Source organism: Ochlerotatus camptorhynchus, unplaced genomic scaffold, assembly GCF_037179485.1.
Source record: "Ochlerotatus camptorhynchus isolate MF236.1 unplaced genomic scaffold, CSIRO-AGI_Acam_v1.1 ptg000232l, whole genome shotgun sequence".
Lineage (NCBI taxonomy): Eukaryota > Metazoa > Arthropoda > Insecta > Diptera > Culicidae > Ochlerotatus > Ochlerotatus camptorhynchus.
The window spans coordinates 3,589,912-3,612,015 of record NW_027040722.1 but is presented as its reverse complement, the minus strand read 5'-3'; the positions used below and the strand labels follow the sequence as shown (position 1 = coordinate 3,612,015).

General features: G+C 40.1%; 1 protein-coding gene across 1 annotated transcript; it reads right to left on the bottom strand.

Moving 5' to 3' along the window:
* Positions 1-7,276: 7,276 nt before the first annotated feature.
* LOC135704152 (cytochrome P450 4d2-like) lies at positions 7,277-21,066 on the bottom strand. The gene is made up of 6 exons (XM_065225588.1): positions 20,850-21,066; positions 8,480-8,863; positions 8,348-8,417; positions 7,976-8,294; positions 7,679-7,922; positions 7,277-7,617 (listed from the first exon to the last, which is right to left on the bottom strand). The coding sequence occupies exons 1-6, from the start codon at positions 21,004-21,006 to the stop codon at positions 7,277-7,279; spliced, it is 1,515 nt and encodes a 504-aa protein (XP_065081660.1). The 5' UTR covers positions 21,007-21,066.
* Between the last annotated feature and the right edge of the window lie 1,038 nt (positions 21,067-22,104).

The following is a 22,104-nucleotide window of genomic DNA, read 5'->3' as shown; positions in this document are numbered from 1 at the left end:
CCAAACGTCCATTATACCTAGCGTACATTATGCCTAACGACCGTATGCCTAACGACCGTATGCCTAACGTCGAGTACACCCTGGTATCAATAGGCCTTTTTAATGTACGTTCAGACTACAGAGTTATAACATGTTATAACTCTCCAGTCTGGACAGCGTTTTAGAGTTACCTTGTTACTCACTGCGTGTGCTCTCTCTCTCTCTCTAAGACTACAATGCCCCAGGTCCCTGGTCTAAAGCCACGGGGACCAGACGGGGTGGGCTATCCACCAGCCTCTTTTGCGGCGACTAGCTCGAGCTTGAGAGACGGAGCTCTCAAGGTCGGCTCCGGACAAATAGGGGACACTGATCAGCAAATGCAAACACGGTCACCTAATCTTTCACTATTTAACTTTTATTAATTAAAACCTACTTACAAATTCTGGGGGTGTGTGTGTGTGTGTGTGTAAGGGCCGGCCGGCACGTGGATCTCTGCTGCGGGGATCGGGGCGGCTACGAGTGCGATCGGATGATCGCTGATATTGCTGCACGTCGGCGGCGTCGGCGTCACTTGCGCTGGACGCAGGGGACTGCTGGTTGAGTGCGATGAATGGCACGGTTGCCACGGACAGTGGTATCAGTGCAGGATGGCACGAGGTTCTGTCGCTGCGAACTCCTCGCAGTACCAGGTTTCCTACCAAGGTTGAACGTCGGCTCGTTGGCACGTATAGCCGGTCGATCGAGTACTACCTGGCCTAGTGCGTTCTCGGGCTGATTTCACAGACCGTGGCCTGACTCAGGCTTTACACCCGGTTTTGAGGTAAGACTCAATGGGTCCTGATTCTACGGTTTCAATAGATTAGGCAGCTTTGTTTTTTCCACCCGTATTTGACTGTTCACTATTTATTACACTTTGTTCTTCAACTTGGTGAACTTGTTCTCTCAAAGGTTGGCGTGGAAAAGAACTAGTGCTATTCTTCGGACCGGTAGCAGACCATATATTTCCCTTTTCCCAAAATGTCCCTTTCCTTCTTGATCCATTAGTCCCATTCCAAATTTCCCTTCTCCTCCATGATCCGGGTGGTGGGTGTTGTTTTCTGTATGCTAAGTGTAGGTGTATAACAGTTGGTATGTTTCTGTATTTATTTCGACCGTTCATACTGGAGTTCATGTAATTCAGTTCCCTAATTCCTATTTGTTTTATGTATATGAATGAGCCATTAGTGCTCTACTATTCATTCACTGTTTAGTTTTAGCAACAATATGACTAATAATATCATTAATTCTAAGCAAACATTAGATCAATCATTACTGATTATAAACTATCATGGTTCTCAGCCATGAGCGCACCGAACAGCAGTATACTAGTGGATTGCTGTCTCGTTCGGTTGAGTGCTCGCTCTTTTTAGCACTGCTATCGCTCTGCTCCAGCTTTTTCCATAGGGCAAAGTACCCAAACGGTAACAACCTCTATGATTATAACATGTTATAACGGTTGTCAAATAATTGCAACACAGAGACCACCATCAAGATAGCGCTATAACATGTTATAACTCTGTAGTCTGAACGTACTATTACATCAGAATGAGGATCTTTCACAAATTTTCCAAGCCGCAATCGAGGAATCGAACCAAGCCACCTCCTGCATGTTCTTGCATTGTAGCTGTGCCTGTAGCGACTGAGCTAAGGGAGGCCCCTTTTCATTGAACATCTTGCCAATTTTCATCACTAATTGTCTTACTTTACGATTTTTCACAGATCAGAACTGATTTGATTTTTTCACACTCAAGAAATCTGGCAGATCATAACCACTGAGGTACTATTATAATTTTCCGTTTTTCTCAACAAAAATATTCCGCAACACTAGCAGCATTCTTGTAAAAATGGTACAGAATTACATTTTTGAACTGTAGATCAAGTTTTGGAGCATCTCAGATGAGTCATTTATCAGGAAAAGTGAAAAAGTTTCCCGCTTCCTATGTCTCACGGCAAAAATTTCTTCAACACTCTCTTTGACGTTCTCCTAATCATTAGCAGAGGTTGAATCTATCGCTTAGTGTCAAGTAAAAAGGCCTTCTGAATAATTCCTGATCACCCTACTTTCTTTGAAGAATATCAAAAATTGCGTAAAAATAATATATAACACATAGAACGAATTAGCAATTCTTACCGAGGGGGACGACTATATCTACGATGCAGGAAATATTGCGTTTTGCCGTTGTCTAGCTGCGCGTACGCTGAGTAGATAGAAAGAAGATTTATCACGATTCAGGAAGTGTAGCAAATAGCACGAAACAAATCCGTTCGTTTCTGCTGGATACCTGGACACGCCGGCAGCCACGAAAACAACGAAGATGATACGTTAGCAAACATGGCGAGCACACAACCTCCCATCGATATACATACCAATCCCAGGCGATGATGCGTTGAAAATGGTGGTGCAAAGAATACGGCAACGATGCAACGACCAATGGTTCGCGTCCAGAGGCTCCAAGCTGAGAGAGGTCCAAGACGAAACGCACAAGTGGACGGAACGGGGAAGCACTTTCGACCAGCGTGTGCTAACACGACTAAGAATTGGTCACACGCGGCTGAACCATACGTTCGTATTGAAGAAAGAAGCCCCACCCAGTTGTTGTGGGTTTTAGATTTGCGACACGTGATTCTGCAGTGCAAAAACTACGAGAGCCAACGACAAGAGAACGAAATTGGCACAGCAAGCTTACGAGATGCTCTAGGAAACATTGAGGAGTAGACCACCATTTTGCAGAGTAGCTGAAACCCGGTGTAACGGCAAGAAGGTGAAGCAGACAACTGAGCAAGCAAGGAAGGAACAATGTGAAGAAGGAACACATGTAACAGGATGAAGATCAAAGAAGGTCAATTAAGATGGAGAAAATTATTACGGTCACGTAAATAAGGTGAAGCTAAAGAAGAACACAAAGTGGATAGCTGATGGAAGACTAAGGAGAACAACGTGAATAGCGCAGAAGAAGAAGAAAATGAAGAGAAGAATTTGGATGAAGCGAATGTGAAACGGAAAACGAAGCGGAAGAAGACGAAGAAGATCAAGAAGATAAAGCGGAAAATAGAGAAATGGAGAAGATGACATGGGAGGCAAATGGGAGGAATCGTGAAGACGTAGAAATGAAAACCAAGGTGATGGAAATAAAGAAGGATGATGAAAGAAGATGATGAAGTCGTAAAGAAAATAAACAGAAATATAGAGAGAAGAAAGAGAAGATAGATTAAAAAGTAAATATAGAAGAATACCAACAAGCAACTAAAGATCGGATAGCAGAAGAAGTAAAAAAGATATAAGAAGATGACGCAACAGATTCAGTGAAAGAAGAAGATGAAGGAGATCCACCAACAGGATGCCAAGATAAGTGAACAAACAATGCATAAATGAATGTGTTTTTTTAATTGTTATTATAGTCACTTTAACACTCTTGGGTCATGCGTGACTTGTCCGGGGGTGAGATTGGAACTCGTGACTTTGGCGTGAGAGGTATGGATTTTAACCACTACGCCGGGGTCGCCTCCAGGACATGAATGTAGGAATGCATGTCAAATTTCGATAAAAAAGAAATACCTCCAGCATGGTCTTGCTTTGTAGCTGTGTCTTTACCAACTGAGCTAAGGGAGGCCCCTTTTTATTGAACAATTTCGATCAGAAATTTTCTTACTTTACGATTTTCCACCTTCCATTGGTAAAGGCTGACGAAAAGTAAATTGGTACGCACAAAAAAAACCTGTAATTCGTGATTCAATAAGTTTAAAAAGTCCATCAATCGTTGCTTTGCAGTAGTTTCATTAAAACTTCAAAGTTACAGCATTAGATGGTTACATTTCTCCAGTTCGAACGAAATCTCGAACCTTCATCTTGATGGAGCCCATCAGCGCCCGCATTGTGGAAACGAACACGGAATCCGCACATTTCTTCCATTTTGCCCGATGACTGCTCCGCCGCTTCGTCGATGTCGCTGCTTTGAAATTGCCTAGTATTTTTCGATTGGTCGAAATTCTGGGCAATTCGGAGGATTCATTAGCTTGGGGAAAAAATCCACTCTAGAACCACCTTGGAGTAGTGATAGCTGACCGAAGCGGGCCAAAACATAACTTTGCCCCTATACTTGCGGATGAACGGCAATACACGCTTTTTCAGACATTCTTCGATATAAACTTGGGCTGTCATCATCGAGCATGTGACGAATGGTTCCGTTTTCAGGCCACAACTGCAAATCGCTTGCCAAATCATGGCCTTCTTCGTGAACTTGTCGGCAAACACGAACTTGAACCATGGACCCAAAGGGTAAGGACCTCCTTCACGCGATTTTTTTTTTGGTTCACCTAGCTGTTTTTTTTAGTGTACCTGGTGCACCCGGTACTAGAGCAAAAGACAGCAATTTGTACCAGGACAGGTGTCAAAAGTGACACAGACAGCACAACTGCCAGCAAAAGCGCCAGCAAAAAAAAGCGCGGTATCCACTGCCGTGGCAGTCAGATTGAGGTGTGTCACATTCCTTAGCACGTTTCTTTTTGCTTCGCCATTTTGAGATTTGAACTCGTGACTTTGGCGTGAGAGGCATGGATGCTAACAAAAAAAAAAGCGGGACTAGTTAAAATAGTTAATTATCTAATCTAATAGTTCATTAGCTCCAGGGCCCTTGAACATCATATATTTGGATTGTTCCCAGGAGGATTGTCTGCAGGAGGATTGTTCGAAGAACGATTGTACCCAGGAAGATTGTTCGAATAAGGATTGTCCACAGGAAGATGTTCAAAGGAGGATTGTCCACAGGAAGTTTGCTCGGAAGAAGGTTGTTCGAAGGATTGTTCGGAGGAGGTCCGCAAGAAGATTGTTCGGGAGAAGATTGTACGAAGGAGAATTGTCCGCAGGAAGATTGTCGACAGGAAGATTGTTCGAAGGAGGATTATCAGCAGGATTGTCCGCAGGAATATTGTCCGCTACCGACGAGTCGAGGAGAAAGATTATCCGGAGGAAGAGGATTGTCCGTGGGAGGATTGTTCGAAAGAGGATTGTTCGAAGAAGGATTGTCCGCAGGAGAATTGTCCGCAGGAAGATTGTCGACAGGAAGATTATGTGGAGGAGGATTGTCCGCAGGAGGATTGTTCGAAGGAGGATTGTCCGCAGGAAGATTGTTCAGAAGAAGATTGTCCACAGGACGATTGTCCGCAGGAAGATTGTTCAGAAGAAGATTGTCCACAGGACGATTGTCCACAGGAAGATTGTTCGAAAGAGGGTTGTCCGCAGAAGGATTGTTCGAAAGAGGATTTTCCGCACGAAGATTATTTGGAGGAAGAGAATTGTCCGCAGCAGTGATGGAAAAGTTCATCAAAGTTCCCTATGACTCGCGAACGTTTCCCTTGGTGAACTTCGTGAAATATCGCGAACTTTTCCAACACTGGTCCGCAGGAAGATTGATCAGAGGAAGATTGTCCACTGGACGATTGTCCGCAGGAAGATAGTTCCAGGAAAGATCTTCAGAGACAATCAATGACGTTCAAGGAAAACGTTGGGGAACGACACTCATCCTGATGCATGTTGCTTCAAAAAAGATATGGCCACACTGTGACGGCATGCGAGCGGAATTGAAAGAATTTTCGGAATAGACAGAAGTATCAACAGGGATATTCAGGATATACTGAAAAATAGACAAAAAATCGAATAAGGATGTCTGGAGAAAAAAAGTTCTGACTGATGTTCTGGATATATAAGCAGAATTTTATGGATAAATTTGATGGGGATACAGGATGCATCCGAATGTATCGTTCCCCCTGGAACATATAAAGAGCTTCAGAGTTCCGGATAATCTTCTTCCTCCACGTACTCCTTGACTCGCCGGTAGCAGACAATTCTCCTTCAGACAATCCTCATGCGGACAATCCTCCTTTGAACAATCTTCCTGCGGACAATCATCTGACTGGCGGGATCTGGTCCATTCGGTCCTCGCTACACAAGGATCGTACCTGGGTCCGCCTTGCATGATTTCTAGTTGGACCCCCAACAATTAAGTGATAAAACTGATTCCATTTTGATCAACATCAACAATGACATTAATCCTAGCTCTGAAGTTCAGGTTAGGAAAAAAGTTAGGTTAAAACAAAACGTCAGCTATTGTTGGTAAACAAACCGACAGCATTGTTGACAGCATTCCCCCATGCACTCAAAAATATAACTACCCACAAATCTAAAAAACCTACTACTGCGTGCACTTCCATTCTATTACCGAGAACCATGATTTTTCGATAAATTCCTTCCACGCTATTGGTCCTGACCTTTGGGTCCATGCTCGAACATTCCCTGCAAATCCCCACGTCCAATCGCGATGTAAAACTTTTGACCGGGAAGCTGCTTAAAATCGAGTTTGACGTATGTTTCGTCACCGATCAAAGTGCAAACACGGTCGTAAAAGAGCCTTGCACGCTTTTTGGCCACGGAATTCTGCTTCATGCACCGGTTCGGATGTTTATTGGATTTGGACGACTTCTATCCTTCCCTGGCAAGGATGGTCCGCACCATTTGAAAGTTGGCGTTGTACCACATCTTGGATCGAAAGACCGGGGTTCCTTGTAGGTTTTGAGCACTCGACAAACTGTTGTTTTCGGCATCTTCAGCACTTTTCCTGCTTGGGACCGGACCACTCCGGATTTTCCAGGTGTTTGTGCACAATATATTTTCTTCTTTCGAGTTCCATTTGACGTTATTCTGAATGCGATCGACTACTTCGATCAAACTTGCACCAGAAGTGTAAACAAACCACTGTCAAACATGTTCTATTCCCAACACTAGAGGCGTGCTAGCGGCTCGCGATGGGCGTACCAATTTACTTTTAGTAAGTCTTTACACTACAATCTGGTTGTTCAACAGCTAAGGTTGTACCATATACCGTAAAATGATTATAAAAATACCATTGAGATGTACATTATTTTCTTCTTGTTCTTCTCTAAAATCCACGTGGTCGTCTTCTTCTTAGAAATCTCTACCGGGTTCCACCTGGTACAACCACACCGAATCCGGTTATGTTTTGGTTGAATGAAGACCAACACAAGCAACACGAACTAGGTTGAATCGTCTGAATGAAAGCCAAAAAAAGCGCGTTGTTTCAACCTCTCATTATACAAAGCTATTGTTCGAAACTCTGTGATAGTATTATATATCGAAACGCAATCGTATTATTTATTTTAATATGACTAATAATGCTGAATGTACACAGGGTACTACAACTTATCCAAAGCTGTCCACGTAGAATGTGGACAGCCCCACACCCCTTTACGGTCGTTCAACCAACCGAATCGGAATCCCCACATCGGGCCGTAGCACCAAATCTGTCTTAACGCGCAACTTCCTCAACGATTCACCCGGCAGGAGGCGATAGTTTCCGATCAGCTTGATCAGTGCCGTCTTCATCTCCAGCATGGCAAACCGTTGTCCGATACAGTTCCGCGATCCGGCACTGAAGGGAATGTAATCATAGGGGCCCCGTTTCGATTCGGCAGCATCGGCAAAGCGTTCCGGGTCGTACCGCTCGGGATCGGGAAACACCTCCGGATTGCGGTGGATCATGTAGATTGCCACCAGGATGTCCTGACCGGCTGGTAGGGTGATGCCATCTGGGGAATTTAGATTACATTGAAGCGATCGATGAAGCCTTTTGAATGTTATCTAGATTACCTAGCTCAATGCTTTCGACTAGGTTCCGTCCAATGAACGGAACTGGTGGGAATAGTCGCAAACCCTCTTTGATGGCCATTTCCAGGTACTTGAATTCCTGCAGTGACTGGTAGGTCAATTCAACCGATTTGTGGTCTTTTCCTAGTATGGCAACAATCTCCTCGTAGATTTTGTCTTGAACGTGAGGATTTAGAACCAATTGGTAGATGGTGAAGGAGATGCCACTGGTGGTAGTGTCGTGGCCCTAGAATAGATCATTTGTCAGCTATGTCGTTTGGGCTGCCAAACCACACAAACCTCAAACATAAATGTATCGACTTCCTCGCGAATGTCCAGATCACTCAGCGGTTTTCCGTCTACCGTTACGTTCAGAAGCAGGTCCAGGAAGGTCATCTTTTGCTTCAAGTAAACACTCTCTTTGTTTTGGTTGATGTCCATCTTGTGGTCACTACTATTTTGCAGCTGCTGCCTGCGTTGGGCTATGACATTGTCTGTGAAATCGTGCAACTTTCGAACTAGTGCACGCTGTTCGTACGCACTGGGATGGACGATTGAGTAGAGGTTCGGATATCCTCCCAGTAGGTTGACAACCCGAAGCAGGAAGAGTACCGACATTCTGAAACAAATTAAGATTTAAGGTAATAATTCCACTTCGCAAAATGCAAATACCGTTTGACATTCTGCACGTATCTGTTGTTGGGATCACTTTGAGCATTGACCGTTGTTCCCATGGAAGTTTCTAGAAGAGCGGGAGAATTTCAATTTTGCACGAAAACACCGAGAACCTATCACCGTCCTTACCGCACACACTGTCCAGTGCCATCAGCGTCACGTACGAGTAGACATCGAATTCCTCCCGTCCGGCATGCTTTCTCATCAGTCCGACCATCGTGTCCGCTTCCCGGTTGAACACCGATACAAATTGTTCCAGAATTTTGAAATGGAACGTCGGAGTGATGATTCGCCGCCGTTGGAACCATTTTTCACCGCTGGACAGAAGCAGCCCGGTCCGGAGCCACGAGTGCAGAAAGCTGTACAGAAGCGATTTTTGCGTTTGCTTCGCTAGCAGGACCTTCTCGACCAGTTTGGGTTCGGTCAGCAGTAGGATGTTTTGGTTCAGGATGCCCCAGAGGAATAGATTGGGACCGTGGGCTTTGACTAGGTGAATGCTCTTTTCGAAGATGCCTGGTTGAATGTTGTGAGCGGGTGGGAAATGAAAAGAAGCACCTTCGTTTTATTCCGAGGTTGAATTATTTAGTCAAGGGGTCAAGTCATTTAGCTGCGTTCAGTTTAGAGTGACCCGTGAGGAATGGTTGGGTAGCTGATGTGCTTATAGAATAAGGGTTGTAGGATAAAAGGTCTAATCATAAGAAACACAAAAGGACAAAAGGTCGATTCATAAAAAAAATACAAATGGACTAAAGGTAGAACCGACAAATGGTCTAAGGGTAAAAGGTTGTAGGAACAAATAGTCGATGGTAAAAAAGGTCGAAAGGACAAGGGACAACAAGTTGAAAATGCAATATACTGAGTATAGCAAGTAAGTAAACCAAACTGAAATTTTCAAGAAATTTATATCTTTTGAAGTTGACTCCATCTTTATAGCATGAGCAGTTCTTTGGAAGATAAAAGCTATCGAACAATTGAACAGAAAAAAAACCGAAGGACTTTTTTTCAGTCTCGCCCAAGTAACACGCAAAACATTGTTTTAAATAAGATTTAGAAAAGTATGTTCTATAAATGTATTATTCGGATTTGATCTTTAAAGTTGAATAAATGTGCATCTTACTTTTATAATGCAACAACAAAACATGAAAAGATTCCAAATTGGCTTTACAATTATTGGCGTTTTTTTTCATTGTTTCTATTAATTAATTCATCTAAAAAAAGACTAGGTTGACATAAAGGAGTTGAAATTATAATTGAGATGGTTGGACGGAAAGGGATGTAAGTGACTTTGATCGATTCTCTTCATCGACTTTCTCGAACGTTAATAATTCAGTTGAAAACACATTCCTTGATTCGTGTGCCATTCTGTATGCTAGATAAGAACCTCATTTATATACTATATGGCAAAAATAGCGCAAAGTCACTTACACTCCTTTCCTTCTAACCCTCTAAATTCAGAAGACGCTTCTTGTACTTTCAAAACGAACAAACGCATTTGCTCTAGAATTTGATTTTCCTGCCATTGACGAGAACATCATAGATAGTAAGCCTAAGTTTTTCATCTTAGGGAATTAGTATAGTTAGGAGATCGAACCTGACGCTTATCTTTTCCGTGGAGTTGTTTTTTTAAATCTATAATCGGTTGCTGATCTGGTCAAAACCAGGCCCAAGAGACAATTTCTAGCTCGTCATTCTAAGTCCCTATTATTTGCCGCTGAGAAGCTGTTGCGAAGCCAAGTAGAACCTCCACGAGACGTCCCATCATTCGTCCCATCATTAGTTCCATCATTCGTTGAGTCGCAGCGTTGAACCTGACTATTAGAAACGTAAAGGCCAATGCACATCAAAAATCGACTACATACATCCGAATATTTGTTTATCTCAAATCGACGGAAGACATTCCGCGCTACTACCATAAATCGGACTAGTTCATGTTGAACTTCGTCAAGCTTCATCTACAATTTTGACTTCTACATCAACACATGTCCAGGCATGGAAAATCATTTGCATTCATTTCGTGCATTCATTTACATTCATTTGCCCCTTACTTTTTCCATCAATAGAAATCTGCAAAATGATGTATGGAGCTTTTGTGGGTTTTGTTGTAAGCTACAACTTTTGCTAAAAACTCAAATCCGTATCTCTTATGCATGACGAATCAGAGCAAACAGAATCCACTACTGATTTTCAGTGAATGTATTTTACATTCACTGAAAAACAGTAACGAGTTCTATCCGCTCTAATTCGTGACGCATAAGAGATACAGATTTGAATTCTTTACTAAAGTTGTAGCTAATAACAAAACCTACAAACGCTCTATACATCATTTTGCGGAATGCTGTTGATGAAAAAAAGTTAGAGGCAAATGAATTTAAATGAATGTATGAAATTAATGTAAATGATTTTCCATGCCTGCACATGTCTAGCAGTCTTGAGGTTCAATTGGCTAAACTTGGTGAGTTCGTTCCATTTTGTAAATTTTTATCTTTTCAAACCAGTAACGTTGGGAGATCACCTTTTTGTGGTGCGCTACTGGCATAAGATCTGCCACCGAACCCTAGTTCAATCTAGGAAATCAGGATTTTCCAGTTATCAAAGGATCACATTTTAGTCCTTGTTACTTTTTATGACTTGATAATAGTGACAAGACTCGGGCAGTGACCACCGCCGTTTTGCATTTCTATATTGTATATTTCAAATCAAAAATATTGTTTATGTTCATAGATTTCACACAATCCTTTTCCCTTTGTCCTTCTCCTTTTCCTTTCTTTCTTCTCTTTTCAGAAAGCGAGTGATGGCGCTATAGCCATAAGCCATAAAAGGCTAGGACAACACGGAGAACAAATTATAGCAGACGTAATTAGTTTTCCGGTCAAAACAACTATATTGTTCAATTGTTTTAGAGATAACCCGAAAATATAGTTTATGGGGGCGACCCCGGCGTAGTGGTTAACATCCATACCTCTCACGCCAAAGTCACGAGTTCAAATCTCATCCCCGGACAAGTCACGAATGACCCAAGAGTGTTGAAGTAACTATAAAAAAAAAAAAAAAACTATAGTTTATTTGACTATATATAGAGGGCAACAACCATAGTCCATAGTTGACTCCTCGGTTGGCTCAACTATATTTTTCAGTAGATGAACAAACGTCAAACTTCAAATACAACTATGCTTTAGTTGATTCAAGAAAACTATTGTTAGGAAAGCAAAATTTTACAATGTTTATTAAACGAACTGCTCTTCATTATCGACATATTATGGAAGTTTGTTTTGCTTCTTTATCGATCTCAAAAACACAACTGCAAAATCATAAAAAAGTGAACAAGAACATTCAACTTAGATTTGAACCGTGTTCATCTGCGTGAGAGCCAGCTATCTCATCGCCTGCTCTACGCATCACAAGCTTAAAGTATGTGGATTTATGATGATCACTTGAAGCCAAATTGTATGAATAAATTACATTTGACGGTTGTTATAATTGATCAAAGGTATAGTTGAATTGAGTATAAGAAGAACAGTTGAATCTATTAGGTAGATATGATTGAATTGACGATCAAATTAATGTTGAAATAACTATAGGTTTCTTTCAAACAACAATATTTTTCCATGTGAAAGTGAAACTATTAGGATTGTTATCTTAACTTAACGAATTTGTTCTCCGTGAAGAGTTGGTGGTCATGCCCTAACAGTCAGAAGAAAATGGAGCATCACTTAACCTGCCAATCATATAATTACCAAAATCGAAACGTACGGTACGAGATGTTTTCTGATGTTTTCTGAATCATCTTGCCTCTTAAATGCTGCACAGTAGGCCTGGCCGTTTTTATATGTGTGACGCATCTTCGATGTGAAACATATATCCAATAGACAAGAAAAATTATGTAGGTATGTATATCATTTTCCAGGATACTTTCAAGAACTGGCTGTGTTGGTGTTAGATTAGATTAGGGAATTAGTCTAGTTAGGAAGTTACATATCTATCACGCCAAGGACCAGTGTTCGAATCCGATGATCAACCGTTTTTTATGCCACTAAAATTGATTGGTTATTATGATGTTTTCCGAGACAAAAGTTCCTCCAGAGTTGGTCTACTAGAGAATTTACAAGCCTAGCACGCCGAATAACTGATTTAGAATCCCATACTCGGTTATGTCTAACATTTGTTTTGAAGAATACTTTTTTGCGATTTAATTTGATTGGTTATTACGATGTTTTTCAAAACATGTTATATGACTAATGATTTGTTTAATAACATGCGCTTTTCAGTTGTATAAAAGTGTGAAATGAACTATTTACAAATCTAATTGAACACTCATATATGTCATTAAGCAGTATTTACAACATCTTTAAGACAAGAACTTGGCTGGAGATGTCTCCTTCTTTATAACATGAGCAATTCTTTGACTGACAAAAGCTTTTGAAAAATATTAATTTAAAATGGTCGACAGTCATTTTGTACCCATAAATTTGAATGCTTCTTTATAACATGAGCAGTTTTTTGGCAGATACAAGGTATTCAACAATCCAACTTAAAATACTCGTAATTATTTTGTCACTCTTGAGGATTACTCCTTCTAAAGGGTGATACGGTCAAAATTTGGTCAATATCAACTTGACGTATTTCTTTCAATTTTGCATTTAAAAAACCTGAACACCCCTCATTTTGAAGGTGTGTGTGTGTAGAATGTTGCTCCTATTTTGATTTTGGAATTCACTCTTCAGTTGTCAAAATGCCGTCCAAGCAAGAAGAGCAGCGTATCAACATTTTGCTCGCGCATCGCGAAAATCCGAGCTACTCGCACGCAAAGTTGGCAAAATCGCTAAAAGTTGCCAAATCAACCGTTACAAATGTAATTAAAGTGTGGGGAACGTTTGTCGACAGCCAGGAAGTCTGGATCGGGGGGAAATCGAAAACCGGAAGCCACTGAGACGACAAAGAGAGTTGCCGGTAGTTTCAAGCGAAACCCTAACCTCTCTCTCCGAGATGCCGCAAATAAGCTGGGTGTATCGTCTACAACCGTGCATCGAGCCAAAAAACGAGCCGGACTATCGACTTACAAGAAGGTAGTGACTCCAAATCGCGATGATAAACAAAATACGACGGCCAAAGCGCGATCCCGGAGGCTGTACACGACGATGCTGACGAAGTTTGACTGCGTGGTAATGGACGACGAAACCTACGTCAAAGCCGACTACAAGCAGCTTCCGGGACAGGAGTTTTATACGGCAAAAGGAAGGGGAAAGGTAGCAGATGTTTTCAAGCACATGAAACTGTCAAAGTTCGCAAAGAAATATCTGGTTTGGCAAGCCATCTGTACCTGTGGCTTGAAAAGCAGCATTTTCATAGCTTCCGGGACTGTCAACCAAGAAATTTACGTGAAAGAGTGTTTGAATAAACGTTTGCTGCCTTTCCTGAAGAAACACGGTTGTTCCGTACTGTTTTGGCCGGATTTGGCATCTTGCCATTACGGTAAAAAGGCCATGGAGTGGTACGCCGCCAACAACGTGCAGGTGGTTCCCAAGGACAAGAACCCTCCCAACACGCCAGAGCTCCGCCCAATTGAGAAATACTGGGCTATTGTCAAGCGGAACCTAAAGAAGACCAAAAAAACTGCTAAGGGCGAGCAGCAGTTCAAGGCAAACTGGCTTTCTGCGGCGAAGAAGGTGGACAAGGTGGCTGTACAAAATCTGATGGCAGGGGTCAAGCGTAAGGCCCGGCAATTCGGATTTGGAAAAGCGGAAGCCTAACTGAATATTTTTCCTGAATTTTATACTAATTGAACTTGAAAAAGAAATTTAATTTGATTTTTTAAATAAACGATTTCACCGATTTACCCGCGTTTTCCCTTGACCAAATTTTGACCGTATCACCCTTTAGAGCAGTTCTTATAGACGCAATCCATTAACTAATCATTAAACAAGTATTTCATAATACCAGGGCTGGTAGCGATCACTGAAACTTGAAAGTTCTCAAATTTTTCCTGAAGTTAATGTAACTGCCTTGAAGTTCTTTTGTAGTTTGATAAACTAGCCTGATGCTCACAATACTTCTCCTCAAATTCAGAACTTTATAGGACTTCCTAAACTTTCCTCAATTTTTCGAACGATCATGGATCTTATTTAATGTTTTAACAATTCGCTGAAGTTCTCTAAACTTCTTTAAAATTTATTTGACTTCTCTAACTGCGGAACTGCTCTGAGGTTCTCTGTTCTTTTCGGTAACTCTCAAAATTTCTCTAAAGTTTTTGCAGTTCTCATGAAGCATGTTTAAGGTTCAGTGAACTTCTGAACTTATGCGAAGACCTCGAATAACTTTTTAACGTCTCTGAAGTTATCTGAAAATCTGGAAACTGCTTCAAATTCCACACATATTTTCTTATACTAATGGAACTGACCTCCACCTGAAATTCCTCCAATTTTCGGAGCTTTCTAAACTTCTTTCAAAAGCTCCCGCATTTTGCTAATGTTCATAAAATTTCTTGAAGTTCGCGGATCTCATCTTAAGCTCCATAGATTTCTATGAAGTAGTGTTTCTGAAGACCACTGTCCTTCTGTGAAGTTTCCAAAATGGTTCCGCAATTTTCATGGAATTAAAATGAAATAATTAATATGGTTCTATGATTTTCACTGAAGTTCTCAAGATTTTTCTGAAGTTCATAAAACTTCCCTTAAATTATCGTCACTTATTTAAAACTCCTACAGTAGTCTATACTTTGCTGGTGCCTAAATGATTACTGAATTTCTTTAAAGTTCTCTAGACTGCCCTAAACTTAGTTTTTAAGAATCCACAACTTTACTGAAATTAATTAATTTGCCTTGAAGTTTTGAAAATTTTCCCTAAGTATTATAACCATTACTAACACTCGCACATTTTTCCTGAATTTATCTATGCTTACCTGAAGTTCTCTAGATTGTTTAATAATCCAGAAAATTATCTGATATATATTCATAATTCCCTGACGATTCTGACGTTTTCGGATCAATCATAGAATTCTTGGAATACCCTATAATTCCTGGGAACTCCTTGTATGTGGCTGCAAATTTGCTTAAGTTAATGGGATTATTCTGAAGCTATCTGATCGTCCTCGAAGTACTCGGTTCTTGCTTTTTTATCAATGGAACTTCGTTGATGTTCTCGAATCAACTTAGCAAACTTTTCGCATTTTTTTAAGTTCTTGAAATCTCCATGATAAAACACCCCTAAAATACTCGTTTCCCTGATGTTCATAAAATTTGTATCACGTTCCAGGAATTCTCTCGGAGCTTTGCTGAAGTTTTCGGAAAATCACTGAGTTTCTCGAAACTTCTTTAAGGTTTCTAATATTTCCTTGAAATTATTTGAACTGTCCTTTGAAACTCTGACCCGTCTGGATGTTCTCGAAGCTTCTATAAAGCTCTTAGTTCTATTGAAGATCTCGGTTCTGCTCGGAAATAAATAAAATTTCCGTAAACACCTTTAAATTTCCCTGAAATTATCTGGATTTCTGTTAAGTTTCTGAAATATTTCTGAAGTATTCATCAATTCTCTGAAGGTCTCTGCACTTCCCTGAAATCCGAAAAAAAATAAGGTTTCTCGATTTATTATCTAAATTTACAAAAGTCTGGAATGGTTACGGGAACTGCTCTTAAGATCTGAAATTCTCCAAAAGACTTCTAGATCCAGCTTTTGTGAGATGCTTAGAACTTTTAAAAAAATTTCACAATACCCCTCAAGTTTCCTTAAATTTCTCAAATTCGCTTGACACCTGTGAAGTTCTCTGAAATTCTAGGAACTTCATAAATATTACTGAAAAGTCTTGGATGCTAAAATAACCGCTTTGAGGTTCTTACAGCTTCCAGTAAGTTTCCCATATTTTCAGCATGTTAACTTCCCTTATGTTTCTGTAGTTTGTTCTCAGCATTTCCTGCAATTGTTATAAAGTAAATGGGACTACAATGAAGGTCTCTATTCTTTCATAAAGTTAATAACTAATTTGAATTAAAGCTTTTATTTTTGTACATAAAAATAAATAAATAGATCATTGAACTTAACTTGTACATGGAATACAAAACTTCAAGACATTGAATATTTTTAGATCTTGGATCTACTTACTTGGAAAACTCAGGTAATTTTATCCAGAAAAATAAGTAGACATCCTGTATATAGAGAAAGAAGATTAAACGTCACAACGCAAAGAATAATCAATCTTGAAATAAATTCACGCCAACAAAGTTGAGAATAGGGACTTATTACAAGAAAAAGTGACTTAAGTGACTTGGCCTTAAAAAAAGAGACTTTTTAGTGGCTGACTTGAAAAACGTGACCAAGTCACTAAAAATTGACTCGCTACCAGCCCTGCAATACGAGCAGTTTTTAACTGACGTTGGACATCTTTCTTTTAACCATCCAAATTGTCAAACAGCTTATGAGAAAAATAATAAATAGTTAAGTTTTAATTCGTCACGCTATAAGTATTTTAATAATCATAAAATGAATTTGTCATCTTCACAAATCCTAATCCTTTCATTTCCGACAAATGGACTGGAGCTATCCTCAGTGACCACTATAGCCATTTTCGGAAGAAACCGAAAGAAGCTTGGTTTTTTCCTGATGGAATTCGGTTAAACATTTGCTGGATCACATACAAATATGGCTGTAGGACAAAACGTCGAATGACATGAGGTCTAAGGGACTAAAGATCGAAATGGACAAAAGGTCGAATTGAACTTAGATGAACAAAAGGTCGAATAGACAACAGTTAGGCCTCACTTAGCTCAGTCGGTAAAGGCACAGGTGGAGGTGGCTGGGTTAGATTCCCGGTTCGGTTTAGAAATTTTTCGTGTTGAAAAATTTAAAGACTTCCCTGGACATAGGGTATAATTGTACTTGCCACACAATTATACAAATGCAAAAATGGTGCAGGCATCGAGAGCTCTCAAATATGTAATTAATGCATCTAGACTAAAAAATAAGCTAATAAGCTTATATGCGATAAGCAATTCTTTGGTACAAACAATGTAAATATTTACCTTATTTGACAAAACCCAGGGTTCCAGGGTGACGTGTAGGAACCAGACATCCACGTCTGACGCCATTTTGAAATCCAAGATGGCAGCTTCTGGTTCGAGAAAAACTGGAAAATACTGTCAAATATCCCATCATATTGGTATTTTTGGAATCGGGTGACGTGAAGGGAACAGAAATTGACGTCTCACGCCATTTTTTAATCCAAGATGGTGGCTTTCGGTTAGAGAATTATTTTCATTAGAATATACCTTTTTCCATAAGTTAGTCATGATTCTCCATCTAACAGAGATGGATCTGGTATATCATAATGGCGTCAAATATTTGACAAAAGATTTTTAATAGATTGATTCGCTGACGTAAGATTTTTCGACCATCTAAAATTGAGATGGATGTTTCGCACCTCTCGTTTTAACCTTTTGTTCATTTCAACCTTTTGTTCATTTAGACCTTTTGTCTATTTTGACCTTTGTCCATTTCAACCTTTTGTTCATTTCAACCTTTTGTCCATTTCGACCTTATGTCCATTATAGCATTTTTCCATTCAACCTTTTGTATGTTTCGGCCTAACGTCCACATTTGGCCTTTCGTCCATTTCTTCATTCGACCATTTGTCGATTCGACCTTTTGGCTATTTGACCTTTCGTCAATTTGACCTTTTGTCCATTCAAACATTGGTCCAGTCAACCCTTTGTCCATCTAAGTTCAGTTCGACCTTTTGTTCTTCGACTATTTGTCCTTGACCGTTTCTCTTTCGACCTTTTGTCATATATTCTAAAAATAGGTATAACGTATAAGTCAAGTAACTTGAAAAATAGTTTGATCAGAATAATGTTTTGTCACTAAAACCCTTAACGGTTATTCTTATTCTAGCTGCAATCTATATTTTGTTCAATTGAAATTTTGTCGTTTCAATTTTTTTGTCTTGGTTGTTCGGTTTTGAAATGATCCGGTTTTTATCCTTTCAGCCATTTGTCCCTTCAACCTTTTGTCCTTTCGACTTTTTGTTCCTTCGACCTTTTGTCCTTCTGTTTTTTTTTTTATAATACCATTAATTTGTCCTTTGACCATTTGACCGTTTTTTTGTCGGGATCAGAACTGTTCATTAAAGAAAGTGGACGTTAAAACGTAGCAAAAAATTGTGAATTTTTACTCAGTGTGTAAAAACATTGTTTATTTTGGCCACACACCTAAAAAAAAAAAGTTAGAAATTTTGAACGTCGGGTCGGATCTAAGAGAAAAGGTAACCACTTTTATGTCAAACGTGAACCAGCTCCCGATTGGTCGATTTCATGTACGTAAGATAGAGATAGAGATAGATAAAGATAGAGATAGAGATAGAAATAAAAGAGTAAGACGCCAATTATCACCTCCTCCTCTTAGGGTTGGATCAGATTATCAACTCGCAAATTAATTCTGCACAAATGGTTTTCCGAAAAGTTGTCGTTTCGAGAATTCAGCGCCAACATTTCAAAGGGGCGTAATTGCTTTTGTAAACAATGGCTTTAGCCGTCGATTTCTCGCAAATAAAATCTCACTTCTCCAAATTAACAATGCTAGCTGGTCGAGGAAACATTCCTCTATCTGCTGGTGCAATTAATTTTCATGAGTGAGCTTTTATTTGCGAGAAATCGACGGCTAAAGCCATTGTTTACAAATACAATTACGCCCCTTTGAAATGTTGGCACTGAATTGGTAAAAAGCGTGAAGTGCAGTAAATCTACAGTGTTCAATATTGTTCAGAAGTTTGGAGAAACGTGTTCTCTTGAAGATTTACCGAAATCTGGGCGCAAAAAGGGAGAATCGGACCAGACAAAGGAGCTGAAACAGCACGCCTTTTGAAATCGCATAAACTGCGTTCCGTTCGTTAAATTGCCAAAAAATTGGACATTAGCGTCGGAACTGTGTAGAATATCAAAAAAACGCAACAATATTAGAACCTACAAGAAGCAAAAAGCATCCAAAAGGACGGATTCACAGAAAGCTTCTTCGAAAATACGGTCACGGAATTTGTACGATGTTCTCCTTCAAAAGCCGAACCGGTGCATTTGGATGGACGACGAGACGTACGTTCAATTCGATACCAGAACACTTCCTGGGCCGCAATTTTTCAACGCTGAGCAGAGGACAGATGTGCCTGATGATGTGCGATACATTCGAACCGAAAATTTAAAAAAAGGTTTTGTGTGGCAAGCCATTTGCTCCTGTGGCCTGAAGAGTTCTTCGTATTTCACAACGGGCACAATCAAAATTACAGAAAAGAATGCATCAAAAAACATCTTCTACCCATTTACCGAAGCATACGGATCCTCCATTGTTTTGGCCGGATCTGGCATCTGCTCACTATGCTTCTGGTACGTTGGAGATGCTCAAGAAGGAAAAAGTCGATTTTTTCGAAAAATTCCAAAATCCCCCAAACTGCCCTGAACTGCGTCCTATCGAAAGATACTGGGCAACAATTAAACGGCATCTTAAGAAAGGTGGAAGAGAAGTAAGCTCTGTTGACTGCTTCAAGAAAATTTGGTCTGCAGCACAACGAAAAGTTAAGAAGAAAGTTATGCAGAATCTAATGGGCGGTATCAAGAGAAAAGTCCGAGCGTTCTTCAGAAATGAGAAGGAAACATTCCAACTCACGTGACATCGGTCAGATGTATGTTGATTTTCATTTATATAAAGTAAACTTAAGAATTTGTTCGAAAACAAATATTTTCCTTTCATAAACAGGTGTCTTCTTTCATTAATGAACAGTCCTTATTAAACTTGGAAAGACATTCATTATTCTGGACATGGACAAATTTCGGAGTGCTAGAAGTTCTTAATTTTATAAATATTATCAAGGTTCTGGACATTTCTAAGTCCAGCATGAAATTAACCACAATTTAATCTTGGACGATCAAGTGTTTCAAGTGAAACAATAAGAAACTCATCAGTCCTGGAGGAAAAGCCCAGTGGAATGAGTAATTCTGAAGGCTTCCTGTAAGCAAATAATGGTGGATCTTCTGAGCATATCCGGAGATTATAGGGTAGTGCAGAGGGCTAAAATTTACTTGTTAATTTACTGTAAAATCAATTAAACAGATCAATCCCATACACTTTACTAATTCAAACGATAGCTTCTGGATCTCAAAGATTGAAAGGGGTATGTATCCAGATGATTCTTAATTTTGAACAGGGTTGCTAATCGATAACCGACGATAACGTCAGCGTTAACGTCTGCACTGGTGAATGTGCATTGCACACGTTATCGACGGTTATCGATTAACAATTCTGATTGTGACCATGGGCATATATGTACTTTATTATGGATCGATATAAATGTTTGCTAATTTAATCTACATTGCCAAAGCTATGCATTTTGGGAATCCACGATAACCACTGTGCATTTTTCCACTCGTAAATAAATCACACTTTATCGTGGTCAACTTCTTCTTCATGGCTTATTACGCTCCCACTGAGAGCTTGTCAACCCCAAACTGGCACAGGGATGCATACTTACCCGGAATGTCCGTATTGAACTCAAGTAAATTTCCTATCACCGGCAGCGGCTTCGGTCCCCCAAAGTGCGCTGCAATTTTCTTCAGTTTATTCCTTTCCCGCAGAAATATTCCCAAAAAGTAGATAACTACTGCAACTACCACGACTTGAACTAACATTTTACTAACGTCGTACGTTTCCCTGACTGAGATTGTGTAAAAATCACTGCCCGATCTGGATCCTTCCCTTGTCACATATGGACTGAGCATTCTGGTTCTGATCGAAAGGGGGGAACAAAGATGATGCTGTTTATCATTAATCAAACCGAACGACCAATGTTCCGATGACTAAAAACAAAGTCGAACATCGTAGGGGGTTATCAGTAGACGCTGCTAGTTGTTGTTGTTGTTGTTTTTGCTTTTGGATTGGTTTCAATCTAATCTTTGTGGAGAATGAACTTTAAGCTAGCAAAACCCGATTCACTAATCTCTGTTTATATTTTTTTAAAGCAGCCAAAATCGCGACAAATTGAAATAAGGTGTTGGTCAAAGTTTGCACAATTCTGGATTAACAATAGACAAGGGCCCATTTGAATTTGTAAACAAACCGCTCTAAAACCCTTTCTTCACAAAGCGAAGGCCTCCCACGCAAACCAACACTATCATCGTGTAGGATGATGGTATTTGTTTGCATGGGTGGCCTTTGCTTTGTGAGGAAAGGGCTTTAGAACGGTTTGTTTACAAATGCTGATGAGCCCTTTTCTATTGTTGATCCAGAATTTGGTGACATAATAATTTAAGTCCGCACTGTGGTAATGTTCAATTTACCATTGTCTTTGTGGACTTAATTTGATGAGATTCATTTCATGGAGATCAAATATTTGAGACAGCGACGCCAGTGGTGCGTGATTGCCTCTCACCCCAAAGTTTTCCCTGAATACGACCCATCAAGCGGTACACAATGGTTTCGTCGGTTTCATCTTAGGTATCGTTTTGATGTCTTTCATTCAGTGTCCTCTTCATAATTGCCCAATAGTTTTCAATGGGTTTGAACTGGGCAAATCGCGGATTGAGGGTTTTCGGAAAAAAAAAATCTGTACTCCGTTGTCATTGTACTATTGTTGTACTTCCCGGCTGTAGACAACTCGCAAGATCCGGCCAAAATTCGCGAAATTCGCTTCTGGAGACATTCGGTTTTATGAACCCCCGAGTTCATCAAATTCTCAGTGATGAAAACCTTTGTTTTCTGGCCGCAGCTGCAAATTCTCTGCCAGCTCC